Source organism: Hemiscyllium ocellatum, chromosome 2, assembly GCF_020745735.1.
Source record: "Hemiscyllium ocellatum isolate sHemOce1 chromosome 2, sHemOce1.pat.X.cur, whole genome shotgun sequence".
Taxonomy (NCBI): domain Eukaryota; kingdom Metazoa; phylum Chordata; class Chondrichthyes; order Orectolobiformes; family Hemiscylliidae; genus Hemiscyllium; species Hemiscyllium ocellatum.
This window is the reverse complement of record NC_083402.1, coordinates 49,007,463-49,024,673: the sequence shown is the minus strand read 5'-3', so window position 1 is coordinate 49,024,673 and position 17,211 is coordinate 49,007,463. Positions and strand designations below refer to the sequence as shown.

General features: G+C 40.3%; 1 protein-coding gene across 2 annotated transcripts in view; it reads right to left on the bottom strand.

The window, feature by feature from the left end:
- rasa1a (RAS p21 protein activator (GTPase activating protein) 1a) overlaps nucleotides 1-17,211 on the bottom strand; it is a 191,209-nt gene that overhangs the window by 22,996 nt on the left and 151,002 nt on the right. For both annotated transcript variants that reach the window (XM_060836608.1, XM_060836609.1), the window contains exons 20-21: nucleotides 15,461-15,547; nucleotides 2,499-2,566 (exon numbers count right to left, since the gene is read on the bottom strand). In XM_060836608.1, coding sequence (XP_060692591.1) covers nucleotides 2,499-2,566; nucleotides 15,461-15,547 — 155 coding nt within the window. The remainder of the gene's footprint in view (nucleotides 1-2,498; nucleotides 2,567-15,460; nucleotides 15,548-17,211) is intronic.

Genomic DNA, 17,211 nt, shown 5'->3' with positions numbered 1-17,211 from the left:
TGGTATCTAGATCTATCTATCAACCCCTCAAAACGAGCAGGAAATGACATCACCACAAACCCCAGGAACCCCAACCAGGACAAACATATAAATAGAAAGCTGGAGACAACAGCTTCGCTTCACTTGGAGGTCGCCACTGATGTTACCTAGCCAGGTAATGAAACGTTTGGATATCAAACCTACAGCTCAGCGAGCAAACCTGCACCCTAAACCTCAACCTGAGCTACAAACCTTACAAAAGCACTTTATCAGTCTTCACAGTAAAAGACACTAATAGTGTTGTAAATTATTATATAATCAAGGGACAAAATAGAGAAGAGGAAATAAATATGATAACTATCACTAGAATGGAGTTTAAAAATCCGCCTAAGTAAACTAATCATGCTGAAGACCAATAAGTTCCCTGGACCTGACAGTATGGTTTCTTCCTTTTAATATTCTAGAACACAAAGTGTGAATGCATTGGTAATAAATTTCCAAGTATCCTTAGAGTTTTGAAAAGTCCAGGAGAATTGGAAAACTACCAATGTATACATTTATAAAGGGTCGAGACAAAAATAAACCAGGTAACCATAGGCCAATTGGCTTAACATCTAATTGGGAAAACGTTAAAGTCCATTATAAAGCATATAATAGTGGAACATTTAGAAATATATAATATGAAGGAAGAGAGTTAGTGTGGCTTCACAAAAGGCGATATTGTGCCCAACAAATTTATTGGAACTTTTTGAATACGTAACCTGCTGGCTAGATAAAAGGGAAGCAATGGATATAATATATTGAGATTTTTAGTAGGCAGTTGATAAGGTATCATACATTAGACTAAAGATAAAAGGACATGGTGTAGGCTATTAGCACGGATAGAAGAGTGGCTAATGAATAGAAGATAGTGTTGGGATATGGGGGCGTGCATTTCCAGGGTGGAAATCTACAAATAAGAGAACTATGGCCTCCGTATTGATCCCAGTAGTAGTTTTCAATTATTTATTTTAATGACTTTAGAAGAGGCAAGTTTACAGATAAGAAGAGTCTGCAGAGTGATAGACAAGTTAAGTGAATGGACAAAATCTTGTTAGAAGGACTATAATGTGGGAAAATGATGTGATACACTTTGGAACGTAGAATAGAATAACTAAATGCTATTTTAAATAGAGAAAGATGCAGAATGCTATTAAATGGAGGGAGTTCTTGTGAAGGAATTACAAAAACCTAGCATTCATGTTCAGCATGTAATAGTGAAGTTGAATGGAATGTTGGCTTTTATAAGAGTAGGGGGTGGCTTTGTTGAAACTACACATGACTAGTCAATTCACACCACAGCTTGAATTCTGTGAACAGTTTTGTGCCCTTTTATACTGGTATTGGCAGCAGTCCAGAGAAGGTTTATTAATCTAATCTGATACCAGCTGTGGGGAAACTGTCTTATTGGAGTTTAGAAGAATGAGAGGTGAACGTTTTGAAATAGGGACTTGATGGTAGAAGTGGAAAGGTCAATTCCCATGTTGGAGAGTCCAGGATCAGATGGCATAAGCTCAGAATAAGGGCTCCCCCAATTTAGACACAGATGAAAAGGAATTTCTTCAGAGTAGGGAATCTGTGGAATTTTTTATTGTGGATGGCTGTTAATGATCCAGCCTTAAGTACATTCAAGGCCGAGAAAGAGTTTTAATCAGTAAGGGAACCAAGGGTAATGAGGAAAAAGTCCTCGACTCTCTTTATGCCTATCAGATTGACCATGATCTCATTTAATGGTGGGACAGACTTGATGGAATGAATAGCCCACATGTGGTCCACAGCAATCAAGTCTTATGGACTTTTAACTACCCTTTGCCAATGCTTAAAACAAAACTCAGTTTGAAAATAGTTCAAAGTTTGCAATGCTCACATGCTATGGAAGAATAAGGATGAAAAAACAAATGTTGCACATGCTGGAAATACCTTAACAGGTTCTGATGAAAGATTATTGACCACACAAATGAAGGCTGTTTCTCTGTTCAGATGCTGTAAAACTTAGAGCAATGCTCCTTTCTGAGCTGTACAACAGCTCAAACTAGACAGTATCCATGCAGAATGAGCACCATTCAGCCCTTTTGAATCACCATGTGCGCATAGTTATGAAAAACATAGGGGCAAAACTTACACACTTACAGGGAAAGACGGTGGATAACAAAAAAATGTCGAGGCTATGCAACTGCTGAGTTTTTTAAAAAATTCTACAGTTTTGCAATCTTTTGTTCCTGCGATATTGGTTAGGGCTACAAGTGCAGACATACCCTTGAAATTAGTATAAAGGCAGTTTACTGGTAAGGCAATCCTGCAGACCAGGCAACTTTAATTACCTAATGCATAGAAAGTAAGACTGAAGCTGGTTTTACCTCCATGTATACAAAAGGAGGAAAGCTGCAAGAATTTAAGTTGGATCCAAGAAGCGGAGGATGTAAAAGATACTATGGTTACAAAGTATCAAGCAGTGTGAACTTTCATAAGGGAAGACTCACCCAAAATGATACTGAACATCCGTGGATTGAGAATAGCCGGACAAATCAACCGCAAGAAAACAAACCCACTACAATATGGGGGAAGAAAGAAAATAAATATTATACACAATTCACCAAATACATTGTAGTCAAAGAAAAACTTCAATACATGACAAGCAAGCATTAAATGGAAGTAAGATTAATGCAGAGAATATTATGTAGAATTTGAGATTGAAAAATGACTGAAGCCTGGAGGTTAACTTTTTTTTTTCCCAATTGTAATTTTATTTGATCGGTTTGTCAGGACAGTGAAGTAGAAGATTTTAGTACCAGTGTTAGTATACTAACAAATTCAAACATTCAATCTAAACAATAAATTTTCAGACTTTAGAAAACTGAGGTCTGGAAAGAAAAGCACAACTAACACTGTATCCAAGGTCTTGGCAAGCTTTGCAAATAAACAGTGGTCCATCTAATTTAATAAATATAGATATAAAGTATTATATATTGACATAAGTTCTCTCTTCACTTGATCCTAATAAAGACTTAAGGTTCCCCAATTCAATAATATCTTGGCGAATCAGATTATAAACTTAAATGTACATTCTTGACAACTTTTCACTCCTTGCTTAACAAGAATCTACCTCTGTCTTAAATGTATTTGTCTACCCTACAGTTATCACTTCCATATCAAACCTGTTGGATAATTACAAATGGAGGGCCCTGCCCTCTACACTGCTTTAGCTGTCTCACTTGCAGTCACACTCTTCTACCTCTGGGCACTGACCAAATCAGATAACACAACCCAAGAGGTGTGACTACCAACTGGTACAAAGAATATCCCACCAATCATAGTGCCTGTAGTTCAGTCTCTTGTTTTATAAACTGAGTCAAATTTGTTTGAACTTCAAATATGTGCTGCAGTCATGCTTCAATATCCAGAAACTCCTATAGGCTACCACAGTGACACAATACGTGTCCTGTTATCCTTAACATGTTCTAAGGAACTATTTAATTATTTTACTATGAACCTTAAATAGAGAATAAACTTCAGTAACTTATTATTCACCAAATAACTAACTGGTTCTCCTGCAATAATAGCAATAATCAATTCCTGAGACTAAAAAGCTTTAGAAAAGCAAAAACAATAGAAGACCTCCTTCCCTTCCTCCCCTTAAATTCTTTAATCTTTACTCCAGCACTCCATTATAAATTAGAGACAAGTGTTCAGTCACACTAAATTAGATCGTTTTACAAACACGAGGACAGCAGTGATTTGAGAAGGCAGCTCACCACCACCTTCTCAAAGGCAACAAGGCACAGGCAATAAACGCAGATGAGCCAGCAACACCCACATCCCATGAGTGCACAAAATACAAGTTAAGAAAAAAGGCTCATCTGAGTGAGGATCCAGTTTCAGCTGCTTCTTAACTAAGCTGCTCTTTCATCAGAGGCATCTTGTTAAAACCCTTTACAAGGTGGGAAACAAACTGATTTCTGTTTGATGCCAAGAACATCTAAATTAGATTTCTAGAAAATGAAAATTTATACTTTCTCTCTCAAAACCTGCAAGTACTCAGTCCTAGCTCACTATTAAGTCTTATACCATACACAGTCAGGTAATGAGAAAATTGAGTCCTCCAACACCAATAACATTCATTTAAAAAGCACCTGAACATCAAAATATCCTCAAGTGCATTATAAAGAACCTATGAAACAAGATTTGACACTGCTATATAAGGACAAATGATCAAAGCTTAAACAAAAAAGGTAGGTTTGAGGGGGAAAGAGACGTAGAGGTGTAGATGTTTAGGAAAGAAATTCCAGAGATTAGAATTTAAGCAGATGAAAATACAGCTTCCAAAGGTAGAATGATTTAAAAAAAAAATCAATATTCTGGGAGCCATCTTTGACCAGAATCTGAACCAGTCACACAAATGTTATGGCGTCTGCTTTCATTTAACTGTGGTCCCGTTCCTGAAAGTTTCTCCAACAATGTTGCAACTGGAACAATACTTAACTTCAGAGACCTCTGCAGCAGGTGGGTCTTGAACCTCTGCACCACAAGAGGGACCCTCGGTTGCACTTCTATAGCATCACCTTTCAACTCCTATCCAAGACACATACTGACCTAACCCAAAAAGCTGTCTCTTAACCAAGGTAACATATTTTGGAAACATTTTCAATATCTGGATAGACACATCCATATACAGAAAATGAATACAAGTTAGGCTATTTAGGACATAACTTCTCTCTTTTCTAGTTTAAATTCTATTTGCCCCACCCTCTCAGCTACTCATCACACACAGCTATGGCCTTAGCTCTGACTGGTTTACACAGATAAGCCATGTTTTTCAGTGGCACGTAGGCAGGCAGAACATAGGCAAGTGGAAGTTGTTTGTTCGTGCAAAAACCACAGTAAGAGGGCCAAAGGATCTTCCCTGAATCTGGTCTCGAAGTATGAGCTCTGTTATTTGCTTAATCTTTGGCTCAGATCAGAAATTAGATCATAAGTGACTTGTACAGTAAAAAAAAATTAAAAATACATTTCTGTATTACAATGATCACACAGTATGGTTACAGTCTTTTCCCTCCTAATCCATACACCCAATCCGGTAAAACCACCAATGACTGACATCCCTACAGCTAGCCTCAAGTTCTTATGGTCAACAGACACTATAATCCCTAGGATTTGGAATCTTTTTATGCATCCTATTCATTTCCATTCCAAAGTTAATTGCTACTCCTTCGGGCCACTCAAACTGGCTTTTTCTTTTAGAGAGTCTGAATTAGTTATTTATTATCTCACGTGCTGTCTTTATCAAATTCAGTTATTCCTCATATTTTCCACTGTCCTAATTGTGTGTAAAAATACAAAAGACAGTTATGCTCACATCCAAATCATTTATATAAATGATGAAAAGTGAACCCACCACTGATCCTTGTGGCACTCCACTGGTCCTTGTGGCACTCCACTGGTCACAGACCTCCAGTCTGAAAACAACCCTCCACCACCACTCTGTCTTCTCCCTTTCAGCCAGTTCTGTATCCAATTGACTAGTTCTTCCTGTATTCCATGAGATCTAACTTTGCTAACCAGTCTCCCATGGGGAACCTTGTGGGAAAGCCTTACTGAAGTCCATATAGATCACATCTACCGCTCTGTCCTCATCAATTCTCTTTGTTACTTCTTCAAAAAACTCAATCAAGTTTGAGAGACATGATTTCCCCCACACAAAGCCATGTTGACTATTCCTAATCACCTCTGAGGTCAGGCTCACTAGTCTATAGTTCTCTGGCTTGTCCTGACCACCTTTCTTAAACAGTGGCATCACGTTAGCCTTCAGTCTTCCGACACCTCCCCTATGACTATCGATAATACAAATATTTCAGTAAGAGGCCCAGAAATCATTTCCCTAGCCTCTGAGTTCAACAGTACACCTGATCAGGTCCTGGGGATTTATCCACCTTTGTGTTTCAAGACACCCAGCACTTCCTCCTCTGTAATATGGACATTTTCAAGATGTCACCATTTATTTCCCTACATTCCATACCTTTCACATCCTTTTCCACAGTAAATACTGATGCAAAGTACTCGCTTAGTATCTCCCCCATTTTCTGTGGCACCACACAAAGGCCACCTTGCTGATCTTTGACGGGCCCTATTCTCTCCATAGTTACCCTTTTTGTCCTTAATGTATTTGTAAAAACCTTTTGGATGATTCTTCATTCTATTTGCCAAAGCTATCTCATGTCCCCTTTTTGCTTTCCTGATTTTCCCTCTTAAGTATACTCCTACTTCCTTTATACTCTAAGGATTCACTCGTTCTATCCTGTGTATACCTGACATATGCTTTTTTCTTAACCAAACCCTCAATTTCTTTCGTCATCCAGCAATCCCTATACCTACCAGCCTTTCTCTTCACCCTAACAGCAATATACTTTCTTTGAACTCTGTGAACATTTCTGAAAGCCTCCTATTTTCCTGCTGTCTCTTTACCTGCTAACACTTGCCCCCAATCAGCTTTTGAAAGTTCTTGAAGGTTTTCTGACGGATGTACTGTTCTAGATAATGTTGGAGGAAAGGACTGTGTAGGGGAAAACAGTGGGAACCTACTTCATGGCACCATTGGTGGGTCTGCTACACAAGAGGGGAGGAAGAAGAATGCAAGTGCTATAATGGTGGGTAATTCAATTGTAAGAGAAATACACAGGTGCTTTTCAACTGCAAAGGAGACTCCATAATCATATTTTGCCTTCCTATTGCTAGGATTAGGGAAGTCACTGGACAGCTAGAGGGCACTTTGAAGGGGAAGGGCAAACAGATCATGGCACATACTGGTACCCAATGACAGGTCGAAAAAGGGTTGAGGTCCTCTAAACAGAATTTAGGGAGCTAAGCAGTAGATTAAAGAACAGTTTCAAAAGATAGTTGTGTCTGATTACTTCTGGTTTTATGTGCTAGTGAATATAGAACTAAGAAGTTAGTCCAGATGCATGCCTGGCAAGACAAATGGAGCAGCAGGGTTTTTAGATTTCTAGAACATTGGGATCGTTTTTAGGGACAGTGTGACCAATAGAAAGCACATGAGCTGCATCTAAACCGGAATGGGACCATCATCTTTGGGGAAGGGAGGTTTGCCAGTGCAGAAGTGGGTTTAAACTAATTTGGCAGGAGAGTGGGTTCCTGAGAGGAAGTCCAGCAGGAGATGAACACTCAAAATTAGGACAGACAGTAAGGGAGTTTAGAAGGCACATAAATCATTGGCTAGTTAAGACACCAAGGAGTTTGGATGGTAGTTACTTAATGCAAGGAGTCTAATAAGCTAGGTAGAAGTGTTGAAGGCACAAATCAAAACATGGCGGTATGATGTGGGGGTTGGTGGGGGAGCGGAGCGCAGAGGTGGGAGGAAGGAGAGGGCTGGATTGGCATTTCAATATTCCAGGATGTAGGGTCTTCTGGGAAGGAGGTTTTAAAAAAAAGGTGTCACAGTATTGAGCAGGGAATCAATTACAGCAGTAAGGAGGATGACATTTTAAAAGGTTCCTCAAATTAAGTCATGAGGGTAGAACTTAAAAGTCAAACAGGAACAATCACATTGCTGGGAGCATACTAACATTCCAGAGAAGTGTGAAAGAGTAGCATAGTGATAACTGGGGATTTCAATTTCCCCAACATTAACTGTGATAGTCACAATGTAGAAGGCCTACAGGGAGTGGAATTCTTCAAATGCACCCAGGCAATTTATAAGCCAGTATGTAGAAAGCACTACAAAGGGAGTGAACAGTCCTGTTCTTAATTTTAGGTAACCATGTTAGGCAAGTGATTTGAAGTATCAGCAGGGGAGCATTTTGTAGACAGTGATCATAACTCCATGAGATTTCAGATTCTAATGGAAAAGAACAACAATGTGAATGAAATCAAAGTTCTAAACCGGGGGGAAGGTCCATTTTAACTAGATCAAGTGTGATTTGCCCAGAGTAGGCTGGCAGCAGATACTTTTAATCTGTATCAGAGAATTGAAACACATTCAAGGAGTAAATATGTTCCAATAACAACAATGTGTTGGACAACAAATCCTGTAATCCCTGGCTATCAAAGGGCTCAGGATCAGATAAAGAGAAATGGGAGACTTATGGCAGACACTGAGCTCAAAATAGCAGAAGCCCGAGAACAGTACAGAATGTGGCACGGTGGTTCAGTGGTTAGCACGTTTGCCTCCCAGCACCAGGGATGTGGGTTCAATTCCAGCCTTGGGTAACTGTTTGTTTGTTTGTATGGAGTTTACATGTTCTCAGTGGCTGTGTGGATTTCTTCCAGGTGCTCCAGCTTGGTCCCTGTCCAAAAATGTGTTAATTGAACTGGCCATGTTAAATTACCCATAATGTATGGGTAATGTATAGGTTAGGTGGACTAGCTATGGAAAATGCAGGGTTATAGGATAGGGTAGGGGTTGGGTCTGGATGGGATCCTTCTGAGGGGGCTGGTGCAGATTCAATGGGTTAAATGGCCTTTTCCCCACAGCAAGATGCATGGGGAAAATTAGAAAAGGAAACTAGGAGAGCAATAAGGGGACATGAAAGTATAATGGTGTGGAAAATAAAAGAAAAATTCTCAGTGAGTACATTCAGGATAAAAAGGATAACTACAGAATATGTAGGATGATAATTTGTTCATAAAGCCACATGATACTTTGTGTCATATGAGAGGGATGATATAATATGGTTTCTCCTTGACCTTCTCTCCTCCAATGTGTGTTTTTTCTCCAAGGAAGCAAGAGATAAAATAGGGGACAGCAGGGCAGTCAGTCTAATCTCAGTAGTGGGGAAACTACTGGAAGCAATTCTTAGGGACAAAATTAATTTGCATTTAGAGGGGCAAGGATTATTCCAGAACAGTCAGCAAGGCTTTGTTAAGGAGATGTTCATATCTGACCAACTTGACAGAACTTTACGAATAGGTGTGGTTGAGGGCAATGCATTCAGCATAGTTTACTTGGTCTTTTTTTTTTATATAAGCCTCCCATGCAAAACCAAATCAAAGAAAAAAACCTAAAGGATCCAAGGATTGTGGCTAATTGGATCCCAAATTAATTGAGTGGTAGAAAACAGACAGCGATGGTACAGCGATGTTTTTGAGACCGAAGCCTGTGTCCACTGAAGTTCTACAGGGATCAGTGGTTTGACTTTTGCTGTTTTATATATACAAACACATGATTTAGATATGAACGTAGGAAGATTAATCGGTCAGCTCACGGATGAAAATTGTGGGATGGTAAATGACAAGGGTAGTCTTAGATTATTGGAGGATATAGACAGGCTGATCAGTGGCAAATGGAATTTGATCAGGAGAAGTGAATGGTCATGAACCTGGGCAGGACAAAAGGCAAGGCAATATTTGATAAATGGTAGGATCCTGGGAAGCAGAGGATCAGAGGGACCTTAGTGTGCATGTCCATCATTCTTCTGAGGTAGCAGGCTAAAGTGGTTAAGACAGCATATGGCATAACTGTCTTTATTAGTTGAGACACAAAGATTGAGAGCAGGGAGGTTATTCTGGAACTGTATTAAAAGTTGGTTAGGTCACAGCAAGAGTATTGTGTACAGTTCTGGAATCCCTGGTAGGGATGTGATAGCAATCGACAGGGTGCAGAGGAGATTTGTCAGGATGTTACCTGGTTTGGAGAGTTAAGTATGAAGACAATTTGGATGGACTTGCAGCAGAAGAAACTGAGGGGGTTGTGATTGAGATATATAAACTTGTGAAGGGCATAGACAGGGTAAACAGGAAGAAACTCTTGGTGGAGGCATCAATGACCAAGGATTTAAGTTAACAAGCAGTAGGTTCAGAATGGATTTGAGGTGGTGGGCACCTTAAACACACTGCCTGTAAGGGTGAGAGAGGCAGAAGCTTTCACAACGTTTAAGTAGTATCTGAATGTACACTTGTGACGCCAAAGCATACAAGGCTATAGATCAAATGCCTGAAAATGGGATTAGAATACTTAAATGGCAGCTTTTGACTGGCAGTAGCTTAATGGGCTAAAGGACTTTTCACTGTGCTACAGATCTAAGTCTATGACTAGAAACATAAACAAGAATAATATGTTCCGAGTACCACTCATATCCATTGCCAATCTTTCTGCTTCTCAACTTGCCCAATCCTTTCAGTGATGCTGGCTGCCTGTATAGGTCCTCACCTTGCCCAGCCCTCTTATAACCAGTAGGTAAATCAGACTTTGTCAAAACCCTTAACTCTACAGATTTATGGCTAGTCAAAGGTTCAAAGCCAAACATGAATGAATGTCTGAGGGATAAATTACCTCTGAAACAGGCTGGTTGTGCACTTATGCCAGAGGTGAATAAACCACTAGCTGAGACACACTTGTGACAGCCATTCATACATAAATACGGAAAATAGATGCCGGAGTAGGCCATTCAACTCTTTGAGCTTGTACCACCATTCAAAATGATCTTGGCTCATCATGCAACTTCAGTATCCCCCTCCCTCTCCATGAGCCCTGAGCCCTTTAACTGCATGTCCAGCTCCCTCTTGAATCTATCTACCAAACTGGCCCCAACAGCTTTCTGTGCTAGAGAATTTCATAGGTTCACAACTGAATGAAGAAGTCCTTCCTCATCGCAGACCTGAATGGCTTCTCCCTTATCTTTTGGGCTATGACCCCGATTTCTGGACTTACCCAATATTGGGGATATTCTTTCCACATGTATCCCATCCAGTCGTATTAGGATTATTTATGGTTTCTATGGGATCCCCCCATAGTCTTTTAAATTCAGTGAGTACAAGCCTAAATGATCCAGTATTTTCTTATATTTGCCATCCTGGGAATCAGTCTGGTGAGGCTTTGCTGGACTCCTTCAATTGCAAGAATGTCCTTCCCCAGATTAGGGGACCAAAACTGCACACAATCATAGTATCACAGAATTCCTACAGTGTGGAAACATTCCTTCAGCCCAACAAGTCCACACCGAGCCTCCCACCCTATAACTCTACGTTTACCCCTGACTAATGTACAGAGCCTACACATCTCTGAACACAGAGCAATTTAGCACAGTCAGTTCACCTAACCTGCATATCTTTGGACTGTGGGAGCCAGAGAGATATACAGCATGGAAACAGACCCTTCGGTCCAACCCGTCCATGCCAACCACATGTCCCAACCCAATCGATCCCACCTGCCAGCACCAGGCCCATATCCCTCCAAACCCTTTCTATTCATATACCCAGCCAAATGCTTCTTAAAATGTTGCAATTGTACCAGCCTCCACCACTTCCTCTGGCAGCTCATTCCATACACGTACCACCCTGTGTGTGAAAAAGTTGTCTCTTTTGTATCTTTCCCCTCTCACCCTAAACCTATGCCCTCTAGTTCTGGACTCCTGACCCCATGGAAAAGACTTTGTCTATTTCCCCTATCCATGCCCCATATAATTTTGTAAACCTCTATAAAGGCCATCTCTCAGCCTCCGATGCACCAGGGAAAACAGCCCTAGCCTGTTCAGCCTCTCCCTATAGCTCAAATCCTCCAACTCTGGCAACATCCTTGTAAATTTTTTCTGAACCCTTTCAAGTTTCACAACATCTTTCCAATAGGAAGGAGACCAGAACTGCATTCCAACAGATATTTCAACAGTGGCCTAACCAATGTCCTGTACAGCTGCAACATGACCTCCCAACTCCTGTACTCCATACTCTGACCAATAAAAGAAAGCATACCAAACACCCTCTTCACTATCCTATCTACCTGCGACTCCACTTTCAAGAAGCCTGAAGGAAACCCATACAGACACCTGGAAAATGTGTAAACTCCACCCAGACGGTCACTGGAGGCTGGAATCAAACCCAGGTCCCTGGTGCTGTGATGCAGCAATGCTAACCACTGAGCCACCGTGCTGCCCGTACAATATTCCAAGTATGACCTCAGCATGGCCCTGCATAACTGCAAAACATCCATTCTCCAATCTTCTCACTATGAAGGCCAACATGCTATTAGCTTTCTTCACCAATTACTGCACCTGCATGCCAACCTTTAGAAACTGTTCCATCATGACACCCAAGTCTCGATGCATCTCACCTTTTCCTAAACTGCCACCATTCAGATAATAATCTGCCCTTCCTGTTTTTGCCATCAAAGTGGATAACCTCGTATTTATCCACATTATATTGCATTTATCAAATAGCCTGTCCAGGTCACCCTGAAGCCTCTTCGCATCCTCCTCACAGCACACCCTGCCAAGCAGCTTCATGTCGCCTGCAAATTTGGTGATATTGCATTCAATTCCTTCATCCAAATTATTAATATATATTGTGAACAACTTGAGTCCCAGCACTGAATCTTGCAGTACCCCATCTGGAAAGCCTTCCACTCTGGAAAGGAAACATTTATTCCAACACTGTTTCGGGTTTGTCAACCAGTTCTTTATCCATGTAAATACATTATCTCTGATACCATGAGCTTTAATTTTGCTTAGCAATCTCTTATGTGGGACCTTGTCCAAACTTTTTTTGAAGTGCAGGTACACAACTTTCACCCTTGTCCACTCTATTGGTCACATCCTCAAAAAGTACAAGATTTGTCAAATATGGTTTCCAGTTAGTGAATCCATGCTGACTTGGACTGATCCTGTCACAGCTTTCCAAATTCTGAGTTATTTCATCCTCAACAATTGACTTCAGCGTTTTCACCACCACCAATGTCAGGCTACTGACCAATAATTCCTCACTTTCTCTCTCCTCCTTTTTGTAAAAAGTAGGTTTACAGTAGCTACCCTCCAGTCTACTGGAACTTTTCCAGCGTCTACAGAATGATGGAAAATGATCACATTCATCTACTATTTCAAGGGCCACTTCCTTTAGTACTCTGGGATGTACAGGATCAGGCCTGGGGTCTTAATAAGTTTCAATGAGTCCTAAATGTCCCCATTTCCTGACTAATAAGGATTTCCTTCAGTTCCTCCTTCATACTTTTGTGTCCATCTAAGTCAGATCTAAAATATTTGTTCAAGTGGTCTGCAATCTCTTTATCTATTATGAATTCACCTGATTCTAACTATAGGGGACCTACATTTGTCTTCACTAGTCTTTTTCTCTTCATACATCTTTTTTGTTTACCTTATAGTATGACAAAGATATAATTCCTTTTCTATCATTTGTGCTCATGGTGGAAGAAAATTTAGCATAAAAATTTGTTTTTTTTTAGAAAACCTGGGTATAACATCAATTTTATCTCCCTATTGAGCAAGAAAGGATTTTTAAAACAAAGTGCATAAAATGATGTAATTGGTTAAGTTGGAGAATGCTTTACTCCACCTTTTTGGAGGAATTGACAGGATAAGATTTTGTGAATTAAATCATTCTGCCACCTGTTAAATGGATTTTGTGTTTTTTGTTTACAAGTTACTACAAAATGTTACAAGATGTCAGCAATGTCAAGAATTTTACCAAACCTTAGAGACACAAGAAGAAATTATTCCTTTCTGTTGATGGCTAAATTAAGTTTTGGATTTACAGAGATGAGAGGTTATTAACTCATTAGGCTGCTACCACAGCCACGTTTGAAATGGATTTCAAGAATCACTAGGTTACTGATATCACAGCAAGGGAAAAGTGTTGTGAATTCAAGGATTTACTTGATTTGTACCACAGGCTTTGCCTGAGGCGTTTGACAGCAAAAGTTACTTCAAATCAATAAAAGCATTTTCTCTGATGTGAAAGCAGTATTACAATCACCAAACTGGTGCACAATTGTTTTTGTAACTGGAACTGACAAAATAAATTTTTCTTTTAATACTGATAACCATCTGAGAAGCTTGGACCATGCAGGGGAGGTGAAGCTGATAAGGTTTCAGGAAAGATTGTATTTAACAGAAAGGGGAAGGAGCGATGGTATTAAGGAACTCACTGCAATGCTGGATAAAGAGGATGCCCCAGAGTAGTTGAGGACAGAACTAGTCTGATTATAGCAAAGCAACAGTAAAGGTGCAATTGCATTGTTTGATGTACTTGAATGGCAACTGCAGCAGTAACCTATGGCTGAAAATGACAAAATAGGTATTAGGGATTTTCTTCTTAACTGACACAGACAATCAAAGGAAATGTTAGCAGATGTAGTATTTCATAGAGTTCAAATCATGGCCTTCACAGCCAGACAACAAAATGCCTCAGAGTCTTAGTAAAATGGGACTAAAATGTAGCATTAAGACTCTGATAATGCAGCTCCGATGAAAGTCATTTGATTAGATTTCTGATTTTTAAATGAAATAGAAAAGGGAAAGCTTGACCTACCTGGGATGAGGCTTTTTAAATAATTATATTTTAGAGTAGACACATATTTGTAGAAGAATAGGCGTAAAAGGAAGGCAGTTAGCCCTAGACACAAAGTAGTTTGATAAGCATCCTTGAAGAAACATTCTTCTCAGTCAGCAAGGAGGTTAGGATAACAAAAAGGTATGAAAAGATAACCTTGTAGGAGTACCAGGACCTGATTCCTTCCATGAACCAATGAACTTGAACTTTAAGGGGATAGTTCACTGAGCATCACAGCAGAGCCCGCAGGAGCTAACCTGACCTCCCAGTCACTGCCCATTTCAATTCCCCTAAACACTCCCTTTCCGACATGATCAAAGTTGGCCGCCTTCATTGCCACAACGAACCATAGCACAAATTGGAGGAACAATCCCTCACCTTCTGCCTGGGAAGCCTTAAGCCCAGAAGATTCAACATTGAGTTCTCCAATTTCAAATAACCTCCCTTCCCAGCCCCTCCCCATCCCTGCACTGCTCCCTGCCACCAACCGGATTCATTCCTCCCACTGACCAACCAAACCATACCCTTTACCTGTCTTCACTTCACCACTTGGCCCCCGCCACCCCTTTATCTGCAGCTCTCCCCAAACCCACCCCCAGTCCTGACTTCTCCACCTCCTGATGCTGCCTGGCTTGCTGTGTTCTTCTAGCCTCCTGCCTGTATTTGAATTCCAGCATCTACAGGTTTTTTTTTGTCTCTAACTAAGCACATCCTAAGCCAAATTTTAAAAACAGTCTTGTGCAAAAACTTGACGGGATACTGTACTATAAAGCTACACCATGAAATGTTACCAATGACATTAAGTTTAATGGGATTAACTGATGTGATAAAAGGCAAGGAATCTGTACTGTTTCAACTGTATATCTGAAGACCTGCAAGAACAAGTGCGAGACCAAACCATGAGCCAAGAAACAATGCTACATGCCCATATTAACATACATGGCCACATAGAACTCATCACAATATTGTAGCTACTAAAGTCAAAGGGAAAGTAATTCTCGGATAGGCTTGTCAATGCTGTCTCCTACAGTTAATCTTCAATTTACTGTTTTCTTTTCCCCCCAAAATAAGTTGTTTTTGTTAATTTACAGCTCAATTCAACAAAGCACCAGCATGGAATAGCTCTCCAAAATGGCAAATCACAAAATATTGTTACCTCACAACTCTGGTCCTCATAGTGGGATTTTCTGGCCACTTCTGCTGGACAGATTTTTGTAAACATCCGTAAATGTATCTTAAAGCCCTGTGGAAATATAATACATTGCAATGATACATCAAGGTTTGTCCAGAGTTCAAAAACCCTTATTTAAAAATCAAGTACAATTTTACATTCTCTAAAGGCTGGTGATGCATCACATTATTTCTTCTTCAGGATGCTCAATTTGGTAACTATAGCATAAGGTCTTCCACTGAAAACATAAACAATATTAAGTCACTGGATACAAATGGAATCCTAAACAGGAACTTGCTGTCTGCAATCTGTATTATTCTATCCTTACCATAAATAATAAAGGTATGACAAATATGAACCTCATTCTTAAAATGGTACATTGCAGGAAGTCATCCTAGGTACTGTGAAATCACTGAGTCAAACTCAGAACTCAAAACCCTGGTTGTGGAATTTATTGCCACTGACAGAATAGGAAATCCAAGAGATGTCTCTGACAAGCCAAAAGTCTGGATTGGGAACTGCATTAGCTGAACCTACATTCTCGTTATGATATCAACCAAATAGTTAGGGTTTGCCAAAGCACAGAATCTGCAGACATGGTTGAAACCACAATAACTTCATTATGTCTGTTGTCAAAGTAAAGAGGTTGGCCAGCTGGACCTCAGAATAGCAGTTCCCTGACTGGGGCTGTTAATCTGGTCAAATTAGGGCTATCCGGCAGATATAAAAGGATGGAGGTCAGGGAAATTGAGGGCTGAATGCATAACTCAGTTGAAGGCAGTTTAGTGGGTGGCACGATGGCTCAGTGGTTAGCACTGTTGTCTCACAGCACCAGGGTCCCAGGTTCGATTCCAGCCTTAGGATTGTGTGTGTGGAGTTTGCACATTCTCCCCATGTCTGCATGGTTTCCTTCGGGTGCTCTGGTTTCCTCCCACAGCCCAAAGATGTGCAGGTTAGGTGAATTGGCCAGACTACATTGTCCATAGTCTTAGGTGCATTTGTCAGTCAGAGGGAAAATAGGTCTGAATGGGTTACTCTTCAGAGGGTCGGTGTGGACTAGTTGGGCCAAAGGGCCTGTTTCCACACTGTAGGAAATCTAAATCTAAAATCTATTGTCAAAGGAAAGGGTAACTGGTGATGGGATGCTGGCCTCAAAAGAGAGTTATTTCAGTGGCCATGAAAACAAAGCAGTATCCTGAAGATTCTCTCTCATAACCATTATTCTGAAGTTGGGAGTGAGCATTTTCTTATATCATGCCTCTGTTTGGGAAGGGTGACCCATTCGACTCAGCAGTTGAGGACTGGGCCCAGTGTGTGGAAAGAATTTTTTTGGGCAAATGACATTGTAGCAGACGATAAATGAGTAATTCTTCTGATAGCCTATGGAGCTGCAGCTTTTTCTGTCATGAGGCATCAGATAATAAAACCTTTCAAGAACTGATTGACATTGTTTAGGAATATTATGACCCCATGCCTCCATTAATTCTGAGATGCTATTGCTTTGACTTGGCAATTCAAGAACTAAGAGAAGCTGTATCAAGGTTTTTGACTAGGTTAAGATGACTGGCAGAAGCCTGTGAATTTGGTTTAACTCAATGAGATGCTCAGAGACCATCAAGTGTGTGGAATTGATGATATAACTACAGAAAAATGCAAATTGGCTGAAGCTCAGCTGGACTCAAACAGGCACTACAACTGGCTTTACCATTGGAAAATGCAGCAAGTGGAACATACGA